This window comes from Megalops cyprinoides, chromosome 6 (assembly GCF_013368585.1).
Source record: "Megalops cyprinoides isolate fMegCyp1 chromosome 6, fMegCyp1.pri, whole genome shotgun sequence".
Classification (NCBI taxonomy): Eukaryota; Metazoa; Chordata; class Actinopteri; order Elopiformes; family Megalopidae; genus Megalops; species Megalops cyprinoides.
In genome coordinates this window covers 31,941,157-31,967,222 of record NC_050588.1, presented here as the reverse complement: position 1 = coordinate 31,967,222, position 26,066 = coordinate 31,941,157, and the positions used below count along the sequence as shown (strand labels likewise).

The window sequence follows — 26,066 nt, the reverse complement described above, 5'->3', positions numbered from 1 at the left end:
ATGATATTCCAGAAAGTAATCTACCATTAAAACACAATTTACAAGAGGCTATAATGAAAGTGGGGAAAGAGACAGACAAACACAAGAGAATGGAGAGAATCTCTTTGAATTGCCTAGTTAACTACTTTTGTACAATGTACATCCAATGTCAGCGGAAATGTGTTTGTATTAGCCAGTTAACTGCAATCAAAAACGGTTCGGGATGAGCATGTCAACGCTGCAGCTACCTACCATTACTTCGAAATGCGTCTAGAAGTTTATTGTACTCCAGCACCACCCTGTGACTCAAGACCATTGAGCTAACTAGCTAAATACTTTATTATTAGATAGTTAGCTCGTTACCCAGCAAAAATCAGCACTAACTACCAACCACAATGACCCCATTCCAATGATTTCTAAATACGATCTTAGATGCAGGCTGAATGCTTTATCTCAACTAGTAACTTTAGTTTAAAGGACCCGCCACGCTAGTTGCACGACCTGTTTTGCAGAGCCACGGCTCCGCTGTTTTGAGGAATGCCTGTGTCACTTTAAATGTGTTCCGACGAGTTACAAGTAAGCCTGTGTTACTTCAATTACGTTCCGATGAGAACTACAGCAGAATCTTGCAAGTCGGGTGGCATGACAACAGCAGCAGACAGGAACATCGGCAGTTTCACAGGAGGATGCAATATTCGTCTTCTGTTTGACATAACGGCGATATGAGCGCCGACAATTCCTGCCCTGACGTGTCGGTTCCTCTGAGGAATCTCCTTAACTTTGTTCAGTGTATTCGGGACCGCGTAAAAGGTACGAATGTAAGAAGCAGGCCAGCTATGCAATGTCTCAACTGTAACAGCTACATGGCCATTTGACAAGATAGACCTAGCTGAGTTAGTTATGCTGGAGACTAGACGTTTTCTTTAATACGCCTCAAGTAACAATGAATTGGTTCTTTGTAAAATGCTTTCAGCTACATTTACCATTATTACATACTGATTATTTAGACAGCTTTAACGTTAGCTAGCTAAATACGAAGTTACATGCTGAGCAAGCTAGCGTTAGCTTGTAAGCTAACAACATGTGCGAACTTCCACGACAGGAAACACCTTCGCTGTGACTGTCTTACATGTTGCGATTCTACTCCGTCCTAGTTTATCGTGACACCAAGCATACTTTATCCAGGTAACGTTAATTAACCACCAATTGGTGAAACTACGCGTAGCTTGCTATACTCTCAACCGTTGTAGGCTTACACTGAAATGTAAGCTCCATAGCCTGTTCGCTAGTTCTGCTTAAAGGCGTAACGGTAAACAACACTGCGTGATGCAGATAGCACGTTTAACGGGGAGCGGCCCAGTGCAAAGACCGGGGAACTGACGTATGTCCACTGATACCAACCTGTGAACACAGTCTTTCGTAACTTGGCAAGGGTAACTAAACCTTAACAGTGTTGAACAAGGTAAACTAACGTCAGATCTATGTACAACACAGTTTTTACAGCTACAGCATATTAGCATATTAACAATATTTCATTTTATTCATTTATTAAACATTTTTGCTGCCTTTTTAGTATACAGGAACCTCTTTGTACCTTACACGAGGATCTCTTTTCAGGCAACATTTTTACAAGTGGTTTAAGAGAAATTGAAATTGTAATGTTGCTTTGTAAATTCCTCCATAATTCATACAAATTTTAGTTCCATGTCCAACGGCATTGCTGCAATAGAACCATTTCATGACTAAGGCTTCATATTGTGATTTAATCCCAGTTCTATGGAATGCATGTGAAAGAATTGTAATAAGGAACAATTTTTGTCTTACTTTTATGTTTTTAAATTTTTGTCTGATTGAATTTCCTTTTATTTTCAGATGGAGAGTCAAATGAGTCAAGTGGGGGCTTTAACCTGCAGAATTTCTGGGATACGCTGAGTTGAGTATTATTGCTTGTTCCATCTAGGTCATTGGCAGTAGTACGCTCAAATACTTCTTTCCCACTGAAGAGGGTATTTTATTTTTAAAATAGCTCTACTCTTCTAACCACTTTTATTTAACACAACATAATGCAACACGTCCACCATGCATTTCAGTTTTGAGGAGATGTGGTCCTTAACTGCAAGGCTGAACCACTGGAACTGCTAGTCACAATTTTGTATGATTGGTATGACTAAGCATTTCATGTGAAGTTCATATTGAGATGGCGGCGGGGGGACGACGACTAATGGCAACAGTAGGTGATGTTTCCACATGGTGCATAATTAGCAGAAATTCACACTTTCCACGTATAACCCAAGTCTGCTAACTTTTCTGTGTCTGAACACCATAGAAGCATATAGATTGTGAATAAACTGGGAAGTTCTGCAGCATTTGCATGATTGCAAAATGGCAAAGAAAGATGAGCATTTTCTCTCATTTTAGATCAAGCAGTCAAAGCAACTTCACAAGAAGCCACAAAACTCAGCCTTGCCTTCTCAAAGCCTCCCCTGCCTTCACCACAGGTAGATCTTTGTGTGTTTTATTTGAAATGTATATATATATATACAGACATAAAATATAAAGTTGAACCTCCCAGTGTCTGTAGTGCTGTAGCATCCATTATCAGGAAGTTCAAGGCAACCGGATATGTTGTTATCTTGTATGCAAGACTTTTTCAGCTCAGTGTGATGTAAGTAAAGTGCCTCAAGAGGTCAAACCCAGGATAATTTCTTTCCTGAAGAAAATCTGAAACGATTCTATTTGATTTAAAGACACAATTAAGAGTCCAAAATGTCATTAAAATATAGTTTAATGAAACTGCGATGCTTTTGTGTCATGGCTTCTGGTAGGCTTTTTGATTCCAAAATATATTTGTTCCTAACCTTTTGTCTACAGGATGGGGAGAGGTTTGCTGAATCTATTCAGAAGAGTGTTTTGGCGCTGTCCACAGTGTACTACTGGTTGCCCAAAAGCCAAGGTAGAATTTGAAGTGTTTAGACCATTTTCAGATTTAATGATCTAAAAGGAGTGCTGCTTGGGTATTGCAAGGTGGAATGCAAGTTGAGAACGTATTTTTGGAAGGTGTCCATTAAATGCTTCTGTGATGTGAAAAAAGTTCAAGACATTTTTTTCTGTTTTGCAATGTTGTTGTTTCCTTGAATAAACCGAATGGATTGCCTGTTTTAATTGTGCAGCTGAGAGAGCAGTAGGATTCCAGTAGGATTTACCGGTGTCCCCACTCTCTGTGTGGGTATCAGCTCAGCTGCTGTTCTGTTTCGAATGTGCCTGTTAAACACTGCAAATTCAAGGTGCCTCCATGCCTCTTAAGGCATCACTATGCGCAGGATGGTCCGGGACGCCACTGTCGAGGTGTTAGAGGGGATTGTGCAGCTGATAGACATCATCCTCAGCACTCCCCTTCAGAGGTAACACAGCCAGCGGCATTTTTCAGCTGCCGTTTTCACACCATCTTCAGCTGCCATTTTCACATACTGTTGGCATGAAACTTTGCAATTTCAGGGCACTTTTATCATGATTTCACTTCTGCATGCAAGTTCACTATGTCCTTTGATATCTCCCGCAATAGCCACTCTTGGTAAATAAATGAGCATTACATTTTTGCTATGATCCCTACTGGTGATGCCACCTGCTGGCTGGGCCTCTGTATTGTCCAGTCAGGGGAAAAACCCATTAGTGTTGGAGAACAGAGGAGAATATGGGGGGGATAAGTAAAATAAGATAAATGTTCATGGAACAGCCCTTACTTATCGTTACAAGTGAGCTTGAGTATTTAATTTTGTTTTCTTTTTGTATACTCACACCATTCTACACAATGGAAAAAATAACTGCCATTAGTTACAATTTATCTGCACAAGCAAAGAGTTGAAGGACAGAAATAGCCTTAGTGTTTTGAGCGTTTATTACATTTTGCTGCGCTTAAAATCAGTGGTTGATGATTAAACTAAGTTTAATTTCTTCAATTAACTGCTGTCTCTTTGTCCCTTCTGTTGTTTTTTAACTTTTATGGTAGAGATGCTTTAAATTATGGTATAGATATAGGTGCCATTTATGCTTGTGTTATGCTCATGGAAAGCTGAGTTTTGAGTGTTTCAATGTTGAATTAATCAGCTCCCTTCCCCGCAGTTTGTCTCAGGAACAGCTGACATCTACAGGGGGAGTGTGGTCAGCATGTGACCAGTTTGTTCACCTGCCCAAAGGTGAGTGTGCAAGGTCATCCCACTGAGTATGTGCACAGATTACATGTATCACAACCTTTGGCATGAGTAAACATGCTCAAAACCTCACTGTAAGACTGGCAATAAATACCTGAAAATGGGGTTGAAGGCTGTTAGAACTGTGGAAATGATTTTCAATATACTCGGGCATACTCAGGATCTGATGGTTTGCAGATTTTCATTGAATAGTTCATTTTTGATTGGTCAGCTTGCTGTCAAACAGATGTCTGATCACCTTGCTCTAAAATTTTAATTATTTTGAATCTTGAATCACTGGGATATGAAAATGACTATGACTTGCTGTACAGGACAATTGCCTTTTGGTAACAGTGGGGTACACTTAAATCATGTGTTCTTGATTGCACAGCTAGAACAGATTCAAATCAGAATTGATATTACAACTGCATTTCATGGGGTGTCATAGTGAAGCTAATTTTTATCCGGAAATTTGGGGTGAAAAGGGATGATTGACAAGTAAAAAGCATTCTACAACCACTAGGGGGCATTATGTTAACATGTAAAACAGATGATGAAGCTGGTGCAGTTTTCCTTCAAAATGGTGCCAACAGTAAAAAGGTAAACCAGCCAATGGGAAGTTGTCTAAATGAGCCAGATACAAAAATCAGGGGATGAACAATGATTTGAGTTGAATCAAATGACTTTACCGCAGAAACTGAAGGGTTTTTGTTCATATTCAATTCAAATATAATCTGCACTCTTGTTTATCACATATAGGTGTATTAAAATTTGCTGTTGAGTTGTATCCCAGTGAATTTTGTTTTGTTGTGAATTTTGTAAATTGTACAGTTTGTTTGATTGTCTTCAGGGGTCTTTTTCATGATGCTAGAAAACAAATGTTACAGCAGGGTACCAGTAAAGGAAAGTGAATAATCCCATCGAACGTCAACCCTATAATGCCACACCAGTTGTTAATGAAATCTGCTTTGTACAGATATTTGTGTTCCCCTGACGTACTTACACTGAGTAATTCTGCCAGCTATGAATCACATGGATCTGAATGATCCGTGTCATTTTACAGTTTTTGTACATGAAGAATTGTTTTGAGATTAAAGGTAAATCATTTATGGGTTGTGTGCAGCTGGAAAAAGCTATATAATTTCACCTGGAAGGGGTGGGTAATTTTGAGTCTTAGTTAAATCTCTTTGAAGTTCATTTGACCTTGAAGGATTACAGGATTACTAGAAAGTAAGTGAAGAAACTGATTTTAAAGTTAAAGACAAACCATTTTAAACATATTCTACTGTTACATATGTAGTGTTAGTGTGTTGAATTCTGGTTGTGGGAGCCTTAAATATAGTAAATTCCTGCTGTGATGTTCCCTAACAGATAATCAGGCAGCCGTGCTGGAATTGCTGGCGTCCTATAACGGGGTGGTGAAAGATGCCATTAGTGAGATGGAACAGGTACCCCTATCACACATCCCCATTTTCTGATGCCTTTTAACAACTCTGGTAACCCTTTGAGCAACTCCCTGCTGGAGAAGCTGATTCACATGGTTCTTAAAAAAGATATCATGGAGTAACTCTGTGCAATTAGTGATAATGGTTGGGTCCCTTGGCTTTTAAATAAATGGCAAAATAATGTTAATGTCACTCAAAAATGCACATCATGATAGTAGTCAGGCTCTTAGTGGCCATATTAATAGCTTTTCAAATATATGCTGACCTATGTGCCTGTTTCATTATCTTACGTCACCATGTTACAGTATTATATATACAGTCACCAACCATAGCAATAAAAACTGTATTTACCTCAAACATCATGAAGATCATTGGATAATTATTTTGTTGAATGTACACTGCCAGCAGCCCTAGCATTACTGTAGAGTAAAGGCCTGCATGAGGCTGTTAAGTCATGTGTTTAGTGTTACAGAGTAAGCAGTTACATAATGTGCACTGCTATAACTATGCTCTTAAACCCTAAATCCTGAGTCCAGACAGCCTCAGTTAAATAAACAGGGTACAAAAGATATAGTTTAGTGCTTTTGGTGCTTGTAAAATGTACCCAAAGCAAAAAAAACAAGCGATTTTTGGTGTGTGTAAAATGTATTGTCTGGATTTCTTTACGACCGCTTCTCGTAGTCCTGTAGCCCTCCTTTCAGCAGGCCTCGATACTGCTGCTGGACGAGGCAACACATAACTTCCATTAAAAATGCCATGTTTTATGGCTGTGTTCACCAGATGCTGGGCAGGTCCTATGAAACCCTTACCAGAGACCATGTTGTACAGCTGAATGATCCACACGTTTTTCAGTCATCTCAGTTTTGATAAACTTGTTGTAATGAGCTTGTTTGAAACAGACGTTAGCGTGGCCCTTCAGAATAGTGCATTGGACATGCCCGGTTTCTCACATTCCTTTTTTATTGCCACTGTACACTAGCACATTGGAACATTTGTCACAGCTAACATATGAACATTCCTTTCCATCACGTCTACAACAATTGAAAATGACTTCTAGATGTTGGACTTTCTTCCCTGTCTGACTGTGTAGTTGTCACGCCTTAATGGGACTTTCACTTGGCTAGTAATCTAGCCATGACATGGTTACTGTAAACCGGATGATGGACAAGTAGCTAAGTAATAGCACTTGGGGGTCTTTTGTTTACACAGCACTGATTGGCTGAAAGTTAAGCTCCAAGATGCATTATTTTAGCACAGCTGTGATCATTTACCAACTATAGGCTATTTTGGGAAGTAAGAGCAGTGTTTAGTTCATTGTAGCTTTATTACAACACAGGTCAATGTATTATTACTTGTAGAGTCCTGTGTATGTCTCACAGGTTTTTTTTATTGACTGCCCGCTCCCGACCACAACACACCAAAAGTGTCCCGCTCCCAAACCAATTCTTGTGGATGCTATGAGAATCCCACCCCTCTGCAGTCCTCTACAGTAGAGAGCTCTGTTACAAATAAGCCTTGAGCCGTAGTGCTCGTGATGTCTGTACTTTGCAGCTAAGCCACAGCAGTTTTAAAGATGTCATTAGCGTTAAGTTGTTTCAAGAATAATACTGATAGACCCCATTAAGGTTCTGCAGAAATGTTCGTTTCCTCACAAACCACTCCGTATGACATCCAGTCCCTGTGACAGATTGGAACCGTTTTAATCACCCAAGATGAGTCACCCGTGAGTTACCATGCTGAGCCGCTTTTTCTTTCCCCCGTTCCCTCTTGTTCTTCTTGCCCGTTCCAGGCTCAAGCGGAAAGCCACGATCCCTTCAGCGATGTGCTGGAAGAGGAGGACCTGGACTCCCGGGGGAATCAGGACACGTACTGGTCAGAGGCAGACCGGCAGCTCATGGCTCCGTGTCAGGGTCTAATGAAGGCCTCCGCAGCCTGCTTAAAAAAGCTGTCCGCCGCAATAAAAGCCAACGGGAAAGTGGATAGCCCAGAGCACATTGCGCAACTGGACGATCTTGCCGACATCACCAAGGAAATAAGCCCCAGGTTAGGAGGACTGGTTGGGTGGGTTAGTGACTCTGACAGTTTGGTACTGTTCTGTAGGAATGTTTTTAGACAGGGGATCTTTCAGCACCATTGTAGGTACTGAATCCATGCATGCAGCAATACTCTCACTGACACTTTTACATAAGTTTAGTAATAGGCCTTTCTATTTCTAATGCCACTGTAGATGTAAGGAGACTTGAAATACAGGCCTCTCTGCTCACAGCACTGTACTGCCATCAGATCACCAGTCCTTTTTATTTGCGTTGGACTGAGATCTCTCTATATATCCTTTCCTGAACAGTGCCTATTCACCCTCTGAAACCACCACTAAGAAGCTTCATCAAATGAACCATTTGATCCCAGTAACAGTAAACCACAACCTATCAGTATCCAACCTAAAATGTTCCTTACTATCAGATGGACTTACTGCATCTTTCTAAGCCTCTCAGTATGACTCATGGAAAGTGGAAACTGCTGGCAGTTAAGAGAGTATTTAAATATTTGAGTATTTGAGTTTCTACACAGAAACAGTGAGGTGAAATTTTTCTGGAATACAGTTTTCATGTTGAGTACCAATCGAAAGTTCAGGCACACCTACTCATAGAAGGGTTTTTCTTTACTCTTACTATTTTGCACATTTTAGAATTATAGTAAAGACATCAAAACTAAGAAATAACAAAAATGGAATTATGCAGTGACCGAAAAAGGTGTTAAAGAAATCAAAACAATCTTATATTTTAGAATCTTCAAAGTAGCCAAAAATATTTTTATTAATTTGTTTAATTTTTTTTTTTTTTTTGAAAAAGAAATTCACTCATAGGCCTCAATTTCAGTATTTGTATTTGTCTAAGGAAGAAATTTCAGGCATTTAAGCATAAGTCTGTAAACCTTTGACTAGTACTGTATGTGCTTGATTTCTTTCAAGGGTGACATCAACCTGTGTGGCAAATTCATTTTAATCATGCACCCAGCATGTCTCTGCATGTTAACAGATAAGACCTGTCATTCCAACACCTGCTCACACATTCTCCTGTCATTTTATAGGAGTGCCACTTTCTTTCAAGATATGCAGATTAATCATTTTACAGCATTATGACTTCCTGGTCTAAGAGGGATATGAGTGCAGTCATCAACAGCTTTTTTACCTCAGTATTACATGGCTAGTAAAATCCAGAGGCCCGGTTAAGGTGGCTGAACAGCAATACATTTATGAATTTAGCAATTCATATTAATTCATATCTGTTTTGTCTTACGGGTAGTATCATACGTACTAGTGGACTTTCAAGGAACCTGTTTTGTTTATTTGATATTAGTAGTGAAGTCACAAGCATCAAGATGAGGACAACCATGCTAAAATTTTTTTAATTGCATGAAGTGCCTGCAGCGAATCATTAATCACAGATGTGCTCTTGTTATTGTCATTACACAATAAAGAAATGTGTGTATGTGGCCATGTTTATGGCTGGAGTACTGTATATCAGTTTTTTTTTTTTTTTTTTCCATATACGCATATGCATTTTCATGTACTCACTCAGGTCCCAAGGAAGGTAATATAAACCTGGAGGAATGAGCGTGTGTGCACGCACAGGTCTTTGTGTATTCGTCCATGCGAATGCCTGATGAGCACTGTTTTGTGTGTCTCTGCCTCCCACAGTGTGGATGACCTGGCCCTAAGTCTCTACCCACCTATGGACTACTCAGGAGTGGAGCTGAATGTAAGCCTTCTGTTGATCATTACGCTCAGACCGCCCTCGGAAACAAACCTTTTAAAGTGCACAGCTGGCACAGTTGGCTTGCTGCTGAAAAACTGTATTGTGATAAAATGGTGACAAATTTTGTGCATGTTGTATCATGCCCAGTTTCAGCTGTCACACAACCGATCTGTTGAGAAATATTTAATGGGGTGCAGATCCAAAACTTCATGTGTCCAAAAGATCCAAAAGTTAATGTGCATGTCTGTTGGTGCACAGTAGCATGAGAATTTGGCATTCCCCCTTGTCGTTCCAGGCATGCAAACTGGCATCCATCCTGAAGAAAATCCTCGACATCACCAGGTAATTATGTTTCTGGCAGTTCTTTCATTCTTTTTAGGGCTGAGAAAGGCAGAGAAGTTCATGTTTTCATGATGCGGAAGGCATTTCGTTGGAATTTGGCAATTAGCCAGTACATAACTACAGTCCAGGTGAACAGGTGAGAGTGTTAGGGTGTTTTCACCCTTCTGTTTAATCAGATGTGAAAGGTTTTTTTTCTGCACACCTTGGGTGTGAATACATAAAACTGACTTAATTTGAGTCACAAGATGGTTTGAGGTTATTTTCAAATTAGCTGAAATATGGATCACAGTGGTGTGAACTGGTGCGCAAATATTTGCAAAAGCTGCCAATCAGTAGCACAAGCTGAGAGTGAGCTTCTAATGGAAAGCGTGCATCATTGGAGATGGATTTCATGAACCTTTCTGCTGAGTCTACGATGTAGCCTTCACAAAAGCAGTGTGTTCACTTTGCAGGAGTTAATCTCGTGTTACTCGTTCTCACCCAGTAACCCTTCCCATGAATGATTTTCTTTACTTACCTTTATGGTCGCTGATCCTATAAATCTAAAAAATGACCTATAAAGCTGTTAAATAATGTTTGAAAAACATAATATAAATGGACATCTTGCTTTGTGGCAATGATATTTTTATGTAGAAAATACCCATGCGTCTCTTTACATGAAATGTTGCAGTATGAAAAAATGTAATCCATTAATGGTGTCAGTGTGTTCAGCATATAACTAGTTAGCACTTCAGTCATAGAGGTACATACAGGTTTAAAAAGCATTTTTTCCTTTTCTTTTAGATTTCATTTTCTTTTAGATTTCTCAGATGGGCAGCTTACCTTATGGCATGACATTTGTATATTATTGTATTTATTTGTAGGCCCATGTGGCCAGTGATCAGTCGCTCATATTGCTTAGGTTCCACAAATTATGTTTGAAAAGAGAACCACATCATTACATTACATTAGATGCGTTTAGCAGGCACTCTTACCCAGAGCAACTTCCATCACAGTAGAACATAAGTGTTTCCATTCAGTTTAAAAGAGAAACAGTGTCAGACCAGGCTAACAACACTCTCAGACCAGTGAGTGTGAGCTTAAGAAACACTATTCAAGCCCTACTACAAGTTAACTTGTGCAGTCTGACAGCAGCCAAGTATACTATGATACAGCAGTCCCTAGAACTCAGAATCAAAATACATCATAATACTACACATAAAATAAACATCAACTGCTAGAGGTAGCAGGTGTTAGTGGGCGGGTATTGAAGTGGGACCGAGATGCAGTCTGAAGAGGTGGGTCTTCAGTCTATATCAGAAGAGGACCAGTGATTCTGCTGTCATAACCTCCATGGGGAGTTCATTCCACCACTGAGGGACCAATGCAGACAGGGATCATGTCTGAAAAGAGTGACCCCGTGGGGTCGGGACAGTCAGTTGCCCTGTAGATGCAGAGTGCAGCGATCTTGGGTCGTAGGTATGACAGGGCTGTTCCATTCACTGTCCTGTATGCCAGCACCAAGGTTTTGAACTTGATGTGAGCAATAACAGGAAGCCAATGAAGTGAGGTGAGAAGGGGAGTAGATTGACTACAGCAACATGCAAGTGATTCCCCATAAATGTTGTCGCTGTTATTGAATATCCCATAATGTTGTATCCAATTGAAGAGTAGCATGGATTGTCAGACCATGACCATGCATGGCCAGGCCATGTACCTCAAAATTGATGGTGTGAATTGAACCAAGAATTGAACTGAACCATCATGCAAAACCGTTTGCAAATGATTACTCAGATTCAGACTTGTAGTGTACTAGAGTGTACTAGATGTGAAAACCACCTCTGATGATTGCTACTCTAGAGCCTGCACATGTTATCTGTGGTTTAGTAGTGTGTAGTATTTTTTTTTTAATATGGCAGATTTTTGGGTCAGAGTGGCTGGTGTGTTGAATGTCTCACTAGAATAATGGCCTAATTTTCACATTCCTCTTTTCCCTGCCCCAACATTCAGGGCAAGTCACGTTTGTCTGGAGGGGGATCTGAACTGGGTACAGTTCCTGGATGGCGCAGTGGATCACAACCTGCAGAAAGTCAAAGCCCTGGCCCAGGGATCCAGCTAGGGGAGCAGGGCCTCCAGTTTGGCCCTGACTCTAATGGACAGGGGAAAGATGTGTGGAACCGTGTACCCTTACGGTTCACACTGTCCCCTTCTGTTTTTGAAAGCAAGGAGCCACAGCATGGAAGCCTGCAATTCCCACGTGTGAACAATATAAAAAAAGGTGTTTTCTGAACAACAAGCATCTGTTCTATTCAACAGTATTTCATTTTATGTTGAAATATTTTGGGTTAGACATTTAATGAAATATGAACTAGTCCGTGTAAATAAATAAACCAGTTTCAGCATGCTTTTCCTTGTGTGCCCTATGATGGAGTAAATAAGACACATTTCACTCTTCATTGGTAAAATGGATGCTTTTATTAATATTGTCTCATGTTTTGTGCATTGGTTATGTTTACAGTCAGGAAACCATCTCAGTGTGGACAGAAAGAATTTATAGTACCAACTGTTGCAGTAATAGTAAAGCAGTAGCTTTAGTTAAAGGGCTTCTCTTCAAGCCTTAAGCACAAGAAATGTATTCATTCACAGAGGATACACATTTGTGTAAAAGTTATACAAATTATAAAATGAGCAGGCATGGTAATGAATTGATGGTTTTTCTTTGCAGACTGTGTGTACATCTTGCTGATTCTTCTTGTAAGCAGCTAACTCAGACTGGAATGTGTTTAATGTGAACATCGCAGCTTGTCTTAATGTCTCGGAACAAGTCGCAGTCAAAATTGGCCACTAGCTTCTTGGGGCCAACTCTGTATGGCTTGAAAGGTGTCTGCACTCGAATCTGCCGCCCTGGTCCCAGAGATGCCAAACTAAAAGACAAACAAATTTACATGTAGTGGGAAAGGAAATGGAGGCTCGTGTTATAGTGACAGAGGGACACAAGAACATGGTTTATAGAACATGACCGAGTGAAAAGAGTTGGCATACATATTCAGCGGGTAGCCAAGGAATACAGCTGCTCAAAGGCAGTAAGAACCACTTTACTTTTTGGTCACACTTCACATCACTTAAGCTCACACTTTTCAATACAGAGGTACACAAGTTTCTGAAAACTACACACATGGTCACTGGGGAAGGTAACTTTGTGTTCATATTTTTATAGTAATAGCATAATATCAGTGAAGGTACAGCATTGTCAAGGTAATTATAATTTTTGACATTCAGATCTTATTGGTTAGATCAATCACTGCTTTTGTGTCGATAGTCCCACGGATAACTTACCTGGTTTCCACAGTGCGGCTCAATAAGCCACTGCCTGTGAGGCTAATGGAGCAGTCATTAAGAGCCACAGGTAAGGGGTTTTTAAAAACCACCTCTGCCACCATGTCACTGTACAGCGCAGGCAATCCAGTTGTCTGAATGAGAGGATGCACACAAGAACATTGTGAGCATTGATTTTAAATACTACGGTTGTAATTACTTCTGTCCAAAGCACAAGTGTGGCACTCGTTCTGCATGCATCAGAATTAGTTACACAGCTGCACCTGCATTTCAACTGTGAAATGTTATTTCAGTCCTCAAAAACAAGAAAATCGCATATCCAGCTGGAATATCCAGATGCTCTTTCTAAATATGAACAGTTTTTCTCCACACATACTTCTTGTCTGAGGGGTGTTATGCATGCTGCTACTGGACATATCTCCTCATTTGACTGTATACAAACATGACAGCAAAAGTCAAGTGCCACGCCCTGCACACGGACATTTTACTTGCACCAAATTCTGAAAGAATGTTGAATTGAAACGGCAGAGATGGAAACCATCCTTGCATGATTGCATCCTCCCATTTGCACGTATAGTCAGTGAAGAACGTGACGTGCGCTACTAGAAGGTGGTTAATGAGCTGGTCTGGTCACGTCTCTCCTGTCTGAATAACGGACGGCGCAGACGAGAGGAAACATGGCAGAAACAGAATATACTCACGGTGATCTTGAAGGGGGGACTTGCAGGCACAATATTTCTCTCCGCAAGGTACACTGCCTCACTGCTCTGCTTGTCTTTGCCAACAGCGGTGACTTTAATGCTGTGGTTCCCCAGCATGTGCTGACCATATTTTGAGAAGGGGATCTGGATGAGCGTCTTCAACTCTGCAGACATTTCAACCAAAGTGAACAAATAGATCATTTTGTACTTTAAGGCTGAGTTCACACCAGATGCAACATCGTGGCTGAAATGCTATGTTAATGTGAGCAAGCAGGAAAGGACACATTCAGTTCTACACTGTACCATTGTTTGGCTGCAGCTGTACTTCTCTCTCCTCATTCCAGATGTTAGAAGCCAGGACACCGGTGTAGTGCATGGCTTGGGCATTTATGTGAATCAGTAATTCGCATGGATCAGTGTGGTTGCTGCACACTATGAGGCTGAGGTCAATGTCCTTGCTGTTGATTGGCTTGCTGAGCTCCTCAATTTTCATTGAGATGATGGGAGGGTCTGGGGTTCTGCATTGTCCATATCGGATGATTTTGCTTCTGCTGACTGCTGTCTGGAATGCTCCCCTCTCCTTCTCTGTGCCTGTTTGAAAAACCGTGGGATTATTTGGTCACTTCATATTAAAGCAACATTACAACAAGGGGAGCTTGAGTCAGTTGCAGGCACTGAGGTTAACACTCACCTTCTGGATATTTGTAGTTTGCGGTGATGTCTGCTCTCCTATCACTGCCCACTGACTTCGTGCTTATGCCTCGACCTACAGACATAGTGTCAGAGGACATCTGCCTTTTGGAGCCATCGGCATACACCATCCAGGTGACTCGGTCGGCATTGACTTCAGCAAAGACGAAAGGCACATCATACTTGACGTCTGTGTGACCTTCCAGTATGGCCTTCACTGGAGCTGGGCCACAGCAGTAAACCCCTGCAGAAAAGAGACCAATCAATATGCCCAATAATATCGTACTGCATACAAAGAGAAAAGTATACACTTAAATTAAGTAGTACTATGGCTTCTACTGATCTCTGTATAATTTCTCCTGTTTTTCTAATTGCTTGCTTCATGCTACATACATTCTATATGGAACTGTGACAATTCCTTTGAAAAGAGCATTGTGTCAATCAATAAAACCTATTTCAGTGATCACTTGATTGGGTCTAAACTCTACAGAAATACACATAAATATTGTCCTTTCTTGATTTGGGGAAAAAAGCAGGGTGAAGAGCACCTTCACTCAGTTCTTGGGGTGTGGGGTCCAGCACCTGCCAGCCATCATAAATTGCATCTCTGGAAAGATCGGGGCGTTTCATCCAGGCCTCCACCCACACGTGGAAGTTCCTGGGAGGATACAGAGGTCAGAGCAGGGGTGCTGACTGTATAAATCCACTGAACAGAGTGATTACTCTGATCAAATGTGTAGGTGCTATAATCATAGAAATAAAACTTCCTGGGCTATGGCACTGCAGAAGAAGGATTGGCAACTATGATTAAGAACAAACAGAAACTACATTGTCCTGGTGCTTCATTTTCCAGGAGGTAAAGTTCATTCAGCCACAGACAGCAGCACTCACCATACACTGTCACGGCTCTCCCTGGGTCTCACACCATAGTCAGAGAAGAATTCATCAATTGTCAGACTACCATCAGTGTCATGGGCTGATTCAAAGTTGGTGACCACCCGACAAGGGATTCCCAAGCACCTCATTACTGTGGAAAAATGAAATTCAGACAGACAAGTGATTATTACTGTGATCATTTCTAATAATTTCAAGTGTTGTCCATTCTGTCACCCATTTATACAGCTCTATATTTACTGGAGCAATAGAAGAAAAGTGAATTAAAGCTAAAGGGTACAACTGAAGTGTCCTGCCAATGAGTCAAGTACACATCCCTCAGATTCAGAGTTACTGCTATTGCAATTATTCATCATCACAGAATGCATGCACAATGCATGTTATGTCTAGAATTGCTAAAATGACAGTCACCCGAGGCTTTCTGAATAGTATGACTGAGTAAAGCTGGGTCAATAAGTGAGCTGTGTCAGCTGTGAGATGGTAATGAATTGAGTCTGAGTTCTTGTTTAGACTGTACCTGTGCACATGACGGCAGCAAACACCCAACACTGGCCATACTTCACGGGGTAGCAGCCATATTTGAACCACCGGCGAAGAATCTCCACACTGCCGATCCATCGCGTTGGCGGCACGCCACCGATGTAGTCCTTTGCCTCGTTACCCCACTTTCCCATTAATACACCTTTGTCATCGTTGCAATTGATCTGATCGAGGAACAAAAAAGAAGAGCGTTATTTTTATTTGGACATTCACCGTAAGGACAAATTTGCAGCTAATAATGTTTTACACTATGTGTAACAACTTGGGTATTTGTAGCAAGATGTATCTGAACCAAACACTCCATCACAGTGGCCCTTTATAGCTAATAGAATGTACTTCTGATCTTTAAAAGCATGACTGTCTGGAAAGCAGTTGGTGTGGACAGGCTAGAGGGAAATGCCCTGGAAGAGGGTAGGCATCAGCTGTGCCAAATTTATAAACTATTTGCAAGACTGTTTGCAATTAGCAGAGTGTCTTCCATGTGATCAAAACCCCCAGCCCCTTAAATTTCTGACTTATTTCAGTGATATCCATTATTATGACAAGCTTAGAGTTAATGGTAATATTGTGTCATACATGAAACCTTCAAAAGGAAATATTTCTACAAGATAATAATGGAGTGCTTCCTGGGGCTGCTGGCCAAAGAAAGCAAAGTCCATCATCTCTTAGCAGCCCAAATATCTGGTAGTAACTCATACAGCTCCCCAGCATCAGAGAGATAACTCACAACTGCAGCTGGAACAAGACACATAGGAGGGGGTGAAGTGTGCCCCTTATAACAAACAGATCAATGATTGTGGTCACCTCTCATTATGAAAGGCTTCCTAAGAGGATCGCTAAGTATGCTGGATGCTGTCTTCCCCTGGACTTCACTGATGTGGCCCAATTCCAGTGAAGAGCCACACAGACAGTGCAAGGTATACACACATGAACTTTATTTGTAATGTTCATCAGAATGATTCCTTAACAGTTGCAACTCACCGTGGATCTCAGCCACAGGTCTGTCATCTCTTTGTTCACTATAGCACTTCATGACTGGGATCTGCTGTCGTATCTCTGTCTCATTTTCAATATTACGTTCGAATCACTAATCAACGGACAGGCTCCGCCCATGACACAACTCTCCCTATTTTTGCTCTTCGAATGCTAAAGGCATTTACTGACCACTTTGGGGTTTCATTTAAAAGGTTAAATTTGAATTCAAAAACCATTCAAAACACTGTCAAATTGTGCTCCACACTAATGTAATAGCTCCCATTGTTAAAGTAGTGATATAATCTCCCATATCATCATACATATCTCCTGTGAAGTTATTTTTATGTGAAATGGGCTCATAATTATTATTATTATGTGGCTTATTGCAAAATCAAACTGGATACATACCATGGCACTGACCACTCGGCTGACATACATGGGGTTGCAGCGTGCAGAGTAGTCCTCTTTTGCATCTCGTAAGCATTTGGGGTTGACATCCAGGAGTTTCAGACAAATGTCAACAATGTCATCCTCAAACTGGAAGAACAAGAATGAAATGGCAGTATAATCACAGATTGGATCACAGGGCATACACAGGCATTTAATGGCCTCCATTCAAACCTTTAGGGCTGTTACATTTGTAATTATTACAATTGATATGCACAAAATATCTTCCTTCACCCATCCATACTTAAATTGTTGTGATTGCTTCAGTGGCATAGTGATTTAACAAGGCAGAGTCTAATCATTTTTCTCTCCTTTATCCAACAACTCTTTGTCTCTCAACAGCTCAAAGGGACCATTTAAAGATGAGACGTAATCGTATTTTTAAAGTCCTCAGATTTCCACAATGTCATCTGTCCAATATGTGAGACTTCCTTTGTTCAATGTGGCTTTAAGGGGTTAAAATATTTACCTATGAATCTGTTTCACATTAAGAAAACAATGTCACAACAGGAGTTTGGGCTTTCCATGATTTGGGATGTCTAACACATTTATGATCACTGTACCTGTCCAAAGTTCCATGCCAAAGCGCTGATGCAGTTACTTGATCCTCTGTATACTAAGCCCTGCTCATTCATGATGTACTCCTCTCGCTCATTCTGCTGGGGGAGATACACCCAGTCCTCTGTACAAGAAAATATTTTTAAACCATATCAAGGTTTTAGTGATCTATAATGCCAAGTAGCATCACCACCACCACAACCCTCAAAACCCTCAAAATGATGGAGTGTTCTGTTCTGTTCACCAGTGCTGCAAAACCATTTATAAGAATTTACAGGTTATAGGGAAGAATTACTTATCCATGGTAAGGCAGTGTATATGTACTGTCACAAGTAAATATGAATAATAATTTAAAAAATTAAATATATACTCATATATATATACATAAGTACACACAGTGTTCTTTATTCAAAGAGAAGAATGTATATTAGTTCTAGTAACTTTACGAGGTTACTCAATAGAGCATGGCAAGGTAATTGTTTCGAGAAAGTCCTTTTCACCCATAGTGAGACGTCACACTCACCTGCACACCAAGGATTAAACAGCACAATAAACCTCCCAATGCTGTGGCCCTGAGTCCCACAAGGGTCAGTCTTCACAGACAGAGCATACTCTCCAATGCTGGCATCAGCTGGACTGGTGATGGCCAGGGTGATAGAGGTAGGGGTGGTCTCCTGGATCTTAGCATCCCACGACTTCTTTGAATTTGTTGAACGTTCCCCGGGGACTTTGAACACAGACTTGGTTCCAACAGCTTCAGAGGCCTGGGGTCCTGGATCATTACAGACCCAAGATTAGTTTTCTTGTTTTGATGCAAAAACAGACATCTATCATATAAACTTTCATACAATAAGCAATCCAAGAAAGATCTGTCCAGCCTTCTAGCCACTGTATGCACTGTATGAACTTGGTTTCAATCTGTACATAAATCTTATCATCCCAGAAATACACACATCTCCTCTCTATCCAGTTGGTTACCCTGTAGTACCCATTCTTAACCTCCTTGGTTCTTGTATGTATTAATGTCCCACCGCCAGCAAATATCCACTACATTAACTGTCCAGATGGCGAATAGATTATGGAATTTACATACCTGCAGAAGTTCTAACATATCTAGCAAATTGCTGTATATGTACAGTTGTCCAAGGTGATTTAAGGATACATAGAAAAAATACCTTCCTCTTCCCATCAGCCACCTGAATGGTCTCACTTTATCACGCTCTGAACATTGTCTACCTCTGTGTTCTCTTCACTGAACTTGATTCAGTGTCAGTATTTTTATTTTGACTAGCCTTACTCTAATATCAAATAAGCACAAAGAGAGATACTACACCTGTCTCAACAGTCAGCTCCAGCACATCATTTGTGGTGCTGAACCGGCGGCTGAAATGGAAAGTGAGCAGGAAGGACTGGCCCCTCCTGACAATCAGCCGATCTTCACGGATGTCATTGGTGCTGTGGGCTGTGTTGTTCTTCACACAGTGGAGCTCTACCTCTGTGACCACAGCTAGAACAAACAAGTCAGGACATCATCAAGAGACACACTGCCTGATGATTGACGGTACAAACGCTGACCATTCTTTCCAATACAAGAATGAAGAATTCCAAGAATACTGAATGTGTACATAATACAAAGATTGTTCAGTGGACAACTTTGCAAAGACAAATAAGATCATTTCAATCAGTGTGCTTGCTTGTGTGCTAAAACCTTATTCATGTTTTGTACAAAATCTCTGATGACAATAATAACAATAATTCCATAACAACATTCTGCAGCATCTCAACTAGTTTAAGCTCATTTTTCAACTAATTTCAAGGCATTTTTTATACATATATCATGTCTGGTTTTACCATTTTTAAGAGACACCACATTTTAAAATAATATTTGCTCAAGTTGGATGTAGTGCTGGTGCACTCACCTAAAGCCATAATGTGTAGTAGTTACGGTCTCACCGTCAGTCTTGTAGCAAACAGGGCACTGTGTGGTCTTGGTGAATGAGGGTGCTGGGTGGTGTACCCTTACATATAGTACCCAACCCTGCCCCTTTTAGGGTGGTTCATTTCAACATTTGACTTCCATGGAAAGTCAAACTGGTTTTAATTGAATTCCAAAAATGATTAATCTTAACCTTAATCTTAAACTTGATCTTAAAATCATTTTACCATGAAATCCATGTTGACAAGTTGGTGATGAAATGTTTGTCACTGAGGCATGATTGTTTGAACATGCAGTTGGAATCTTCTCCTGACCATCTGATGATCAATGGAATCCTGACGATCTGATTCCCTCAATCATACAGGGAGCTCCTGGACTACTGTTACACCTGCAGTTGAAAGCTACCACAAAATGCAATTTACACTTACACCGAATGAGAAAAGTAATGACCAGAACCATAATAAAACTGTGAGTTTAATGATATATTTCTAAATATGCACATGGATTTTAATTTATTTCCTGGCATCTACAAAATACAAATTCAAGCTTGATGGATTTCATATTTTAAGATGTTTTTTGTAGATGCTGTTTTGCCAAGGTTATCCATGTACAACGCTGCACAGTCATTAGATATCTCCATCCTGAAGGTGCAACACAGTAATGGAGTACCTGTGATATGTATTTTGGAATAGGTGGGTACACTTTGAACTTCAGTAGGAAGTAAACAGAAGTAAAACAGAACAAAACCAATGTAATGCCTTATGAAAGGTTATTTGAATAGAACTATAAGGTCCAGTACTTTGCAAGAGACTGAAGAATGCCTTGGAATTGGAGTTGGGAGGTGTCTATTTGTCTACCTTTCAGATATTAAATGCGAGTAGCAATTAGTTCACCTCCACCTTCAACATTTCACAAACCATTTTCATTAACTGCCAACCATGTGACAAAAATGCATCCGTTGTCATTTTCTATTAAAGGTTCACTGAAGACGAGCCAATATTTCCAACAAGATTACAAAAAGTCCTTTTATCTGTTGAGGAAGTATTTTTAAATATTGTATGTGATCATTACCCATGTGTTTTTCACAAAGGTGCAGTGTCAGTGTCATCTGTCTGCCAACAAACGCATGCCAACAAATGCAAATTCTGCAGAATGTATAATGTTCATCCTACAGATGTTTTTATTCAGTGTACTCACCTGTGTTGGAGCTCCAAAACGGATAGGCACCTGTTTCAGAGCCCCTTGTGGCCTTTTCCCCCACTCACGCCGGCTCACCCACACGGTCAAGTTCCCATGAAGTGGATTCAATTGTGAGAGACTGCAGAGACTTCATGATGCACGGCAGTGCCTTGGGGAGGAATGTGTTCGTTTACTCTTTTCCTGGAGCACAGAGTTCATCACATAGGCCACAGCGGTAACACCAAATATACTACAGAAGAAGTGTGCATGACCAAGCTCATTGTGCTGTTTGTTTGGCTGCTTCGGTGCTGAAATTAATGTCAAATGGGACATTCACATTGAATCCATTGAATCCACATTGAGATTTTGATGTCAAAAATGATACACACACTTGTCACTGCTTTGTCAGCTTCCACTTTGGAGAATCATTTTTCTTGCAAATTTTGTGAAACCTAAAACTTAAAATTATGTAGTGTAATAGCATACCAGAAGACAAACATGCGGTCTGTCACTTCAAGCATCCAATATCTTTTGCACTTCAGCTACCAGCAAATTGTATGCATCCTTCTCATCTCCATGTTATATAATGAATATACCAAAGAACATTACATCATCCCTTGCCAATCTATATAGGCTTGCAGTCACACTGGACAAAAAACATTTCTCTTGACTGCCCAGGAAACTAAGTCATACATCTTTGAAGGTGATGTTCAGCGTGGGTGAGGGGAGTTGCTCTTACACCACATCAACAAGCCGCTGTAATTTCTAGCCTGATTCCAATACCGCAGCTTGTCTTCAGGTCAGGGAACAAATTGCAATCAAAATCAATCACCAGCCGGGGCCTGGGGCTGGCCCTGTGTGGACTGAAGGTCACCTGCATTCGAACCAGCATCCCGGGGTCCAGAGACTTAAACCTGAGGAGAGGAACATAAGCAGACCGCTGGTGCAGCTATAAAAAGCACCTCGTATCATAATGCCGTTAGCATGCACATTGCAGTTGGAACACTCAGAATAAGATAATATTTGCCTTATGCTCTCCGCCCTAACAATCCTCCAGGACTTATTGGGCTGGGCCAGTAAATAGGTAAACACCTGGACTTGATTTTCACAGTGGATCCATTGTCACGATAATTACATTTTGGACTTTCTCATGCTTTAGATCCAGCAACTCCTTTATTGTAAATTCAACACACCTGTTAAACACACGTGGTTGACTTGGACTCACCTGGTTTCCACAGGGTTTCTCGATAAGCAACTACCAGTGAGGGTAATTGAGCAGTCCTTACGAGTCACAGGTAAGGGCCACATATGCTGCCATGTCACTGTACTGCATGGATAATCCAGCGAGAAGAGAAAGTGTACACAAGACAGCTGGACAGTGATTGTGAGAACCTGATGATCGATGGTTTCATCTGATAATGTCAAGTGCACAAGGATGGCCTTCTGCGTAAAAATCAAACTGAACATGTGGTTTTCCTAAAATGAGAGGCTTGTAACAACTAATAGTGTAATAACTCTAGATGGTGTAATTGTTTCTTTATAATGTAATCAATTTTGCTTTTATACTGCAGTACAAATTAATTTTTAATAAAGTCTGGATAAAATAATAACATTGTTGAACAAATAATGTAATAACAGTTATTACATTACCAGGTGAAAACTGTAACAACATATAAATAAAGTCATAGCTTCAATGAATAATGCAATAACTTATCAAAATCATACCTTGTCTCATTCATTTTCAATCTTCCCTGAGATGTTAAGGCATGACCCCACTGAATATGTTCACGGCTGACTTGAACACTTCCCTTTCCTTCCTCTTGCCTGTGTGAACAACTACAGCAGTTAGGAAGGTAATTTGTCCAATATAAAAGCAACATTACAAAAAGCGGATCCCGATGCCGTTTTAGTCCTCTAAGCTAGCACACTCAACTTATGGATAGTTGTAGTTTGCAGTAATGTCTGCTCTCCTACTACTGCTCACTGCCTTTGTGCTTATGTTTCTGAAATACAGAGCCATCTGGGGCCACCATCCGTTTCACAGGGTGGCAGCGTAGCACAGTGTTTAAGGAGCAAGACTCATAACTGAAAGTTCAGTCCAGTTCAATTCCTGGTTCAACGGGACACTGCTGCTGTAAGGTACTTAACTTGCCTTAACTTAATGCCTCAATGAATATCCAGCTGTATAATTGGATAACATTGGGAAAAAAAGAAACCAAAGTCAGTTGCTCTGGATAAGAGCGTCTGCTAAATGCCAGTAGGGTAATGCAAACATAACGACTCGGTCGGCATTGGCCTTAGTATAGATGAAAGGCGCATCACACTCGAGGTCTGTGTTGGCTTCCGGCACAGCCTTCACTGGTGCTGGGCGGCAGCGGGGAACCTCTGTGGAAGAGAGCATCCAGCACATCTCAGCTATCCTCTCAGGAAACATTCATAAAAGGTGATCACGGTCAATAATCTATTTGTAATAATCAATCGCAATCATGCATGTCATGGGCTAGTTCAAAGCTGGTGACCACACGCCGAGGGATTCTCAAGCAATCTCAGTACTTATGTAAAATAAAATTCAGACAGACAAGGAAGTAATATTATTCCAGTGTGCAGGGCAGTAAAAAGACCCTTGTGTTAGCATTGTGCAGTCAGGTTACATTACATTATTGTCATTTAGCAGATGCTCTTATCCAGAGGAACATACACAGTGCATCTAATGAAGTGGCACGAAAAGTTGCAAACAGAACACCATTAAACAGAGTGCTGAGATCACAAATGTGTGCCTAGATTGACATGTAAGGGCAAAACAACTCAAGCAAAGCCTTAAGGACTACACTATTCCGAATATAAAGCTAACGCATACCACACACATGCAAGCAAGCCTCCGCAAACCCAATTTCATGACACAATTACATACACTTCTACATACACGTTTGCACATACGAGGGATGACTATATGCGGAATTGTATACGTGGTTGAGGTACAGCAGTTCTACAGGGCCAGCAGTAAGTGTGTGCATGCAGTGTCTCACCAGACATTTACACATTTACATTTATTTATTTAGCAAATGATTTTATCCAAAGCGACTTACAAAAGTGCATACAGCAATACAGTACGGGGACAGGATGTGTACAGTTCCACAATGAGACAGTTCTCAGCTGAGAGCAAGGTCTGTTTGAGGACACAGTACTATCAGATTTGTACAATTACAGCCTATAGGGCAACTAATACGATACACCTTCAAACGGCAAGCTTCAACAACTTCAAACGGTGCAATGAGCGTCAGGGTAAAGGCGGCAACAAGAAACAATTTAAAAAGCACAAAAAAGCACAGCAATTTACGACAGCACTGATTGGGGGGGGGGGGGGGGGGGGGGGGGGGGGTCAGCAATTGTGTGCTGGGTCAGTCCAGGTAGAATCTGAAGAGGTGTATCTTCAGGCCCCGTCTGAAGGAATGGGGTGAAGGAGCTGTCCGTAGCGAGACGGGGAGTTCGTTCCACCACTGGGGAGCGATGTAGGTGAAACGCCGATGTCTGGCAGAACGAGCACCTCCTGCCTTGACCATGCAAGGAGCGAGGCATCCAGTTGGGCTGGTGTGTAGGGCTGGAGACATCTGAAACCATAGCAGAGTTTAGTGTTGTCACCATTACTGCACATGCGTTAGGATGCAATCATGTTCCAAGGAACTCATAAATTTAGCAAAAAAAAAAAAAAAACAACCTTAATAGATAAGGAGATTAATATTTTTAATTTGCAGCACTGTGCCCAAACCATGTCCTGTTACAGTGTTAATTAAAGCAGGCTGGTGTCTCCTGCACTCTAAATGCCACAAATGTGTCCATAAGGTAAGAAGAGCCAGTTGTGAGATGTGTGATGCAACCTCATTGCCCAATAATAGTTGGCTTTGCCCCTTCTCAGCCCAGAGCAACAGACTAGTCACACCTTATCCCTTTCGCATGTGTCTTATTTTATGCTATGTAGCGTGTGTGTTACGTTATATGGTCCATTATGTTTTCATTAGCGTTATTAAGCTTCTCAAAGTTTTCACCGCCACATTTGCTATATTTTGTAATGTGAAATCACTGTTTCCTCCAAGCAAATGTTGGCTAGATTTTTTCCAATTTAGTGTTCTAATCATACTGGTTTGACCGTACATGCGAAAGGGATAATCACACCGGTGTGACCATATGCGTGAAAGGGTCAAATCACTTACTGCTTGTTAAGCACTGATGAAATTCACTGGACATCTATGTTCAGTATGGGAAGTTGGATTTTGGCATAACTATCTAATCTGTGTTTTTTGACTGCTTGTTTGCCTGTCCCCACTGAGTGATGCTGGTCAGCAGCCTAGCTGCCAAGAAGGCCTTATAGGGATTTTTGTTTCTTTGTTCTGATGTGCTGCCAAATAAACACCCAGCAATTACCCTGGGGAGACCATGGTTCCTATGATTGTCTGTTAATCTTGTATACAGCACCCTTCCCTGGAGCATTCTTTCCATAGTAAACACATAAATTCTGAGGTCTTGTTGAGACTGTTCTTTGGCACATAACTGCAGCTAACATCCAGCACTGGTCATACTTCACAGGTCATACATACTTACCTTCGATCTGCTGGTGCAAAATCTCGACACTGCTGCTCCAGTGAGTTGGTGACATGCGACCAGTGTAGTTATTATGCAACCTGCCCATTAATACACCTCTGTTATCATTGGCATTGATCTGATTAAGGGAAGAAAACTGTTGTATTTCTAAGAATGTAAGGAAATAACAGAAACAGCAGGTAACTGGAGGGGTAGCTTTACTTGTTCACAAATCTGCACATCCTCTTTTCACATTCACATCCCCTGTCAAAGCGCCATCTACTGATTCAATGTAATATACTAATATCCCCTCTTTTTTAAAAGATTTTGCTTTTTGCTTACACACTGCAGTCGAAATAGGAAATGTAAACACAATTATGAACTGTTCATGTAGGTTTTCACTTGTTGCAGCACAGGGCAACAGGGTTCAGCAGAGCGCAGCTTTCAGGCATTTCTCATAGGCCACCTGTAGCCTGAAGTGAGACACTGCAAGACAGTTTATTTTCCTGTGTGGCTGCGCTTTCAGCAATGCTCAAAACTATGACGTC

At 40.9% G+C, this 26,066-nt stretch overlaps 2 protein-coding genes across 2 annotated transcripts; one reads left to right on the top strand and one right to left on the bottom strand.

The window, feature by feature from the left end:
• The first annotated feature begins 603 nt into the window (after window positions 1–603).
• On the top strand, window positions 604–12,388 carry ccndbp1 (cyclin D-type binding-protein 1). Its single transcript, XM_036530920.1, has 11 exons — window positions 604–789; window positions 1,852–1,911; window positions 2,398–2,477; window positions 2,851–2,932; window positions 3,284–3,380; window positions 4,099–4,172; window positions 5,538–5,614; window positions 7,401–7,654; window positions 9,309–9,369; window positions 9,662–9,708; window positions 11,698–12,388. Exons 1-11 carry the CDS (start codon window positions 702–704, stop codon window positions 11,804–11,806), a joined length of 1,029 nt encoding a protein of 342 aa, XP_036386813.1. The 5' UTR covers window positions 604–701; the 3' UTR covers window positions 11,807–12,388.
• A 66-nt stretch (window positions 12,389–12,454) lies between these two features.
• LOC118779608 (protein-glutamine gamma-glutamyltransferase 2-like) lies at window positions 12,455–25,594 on the bottom strand. The gene is made up of 15 exons (XM_036531782.1): window positions 25,540–25,594; window positions 23,217–23,328; window positions 21,727–21,857; window positions 19,162–19,335; window positions 18,352–18,600; window positions 17,834–17,952; window positions 17,232–17,360; window positions 15,826–16,012; window positions 15,306–15,441; window positions 14,963–15,072; window positions 14,416–14,658; window positions 14,028–14,315; window positions 13,725–13,888; window positions 13,024–13,157; window positions 12,455–12,611 (listed from the first exon to the last, which is right to left on the bottom strand). The coding sequence occupies exons 1-15, from the start codon at window positions 25,592–25,594 to the stop codon at window positions 12,455–12,457; spliced, it is 2,388 nt and encodes a 795-aa protein (XP_036387675.1).
• Between the last annotated feature and the right edge of the window lie 472 nt (window positions 25,595–26,066).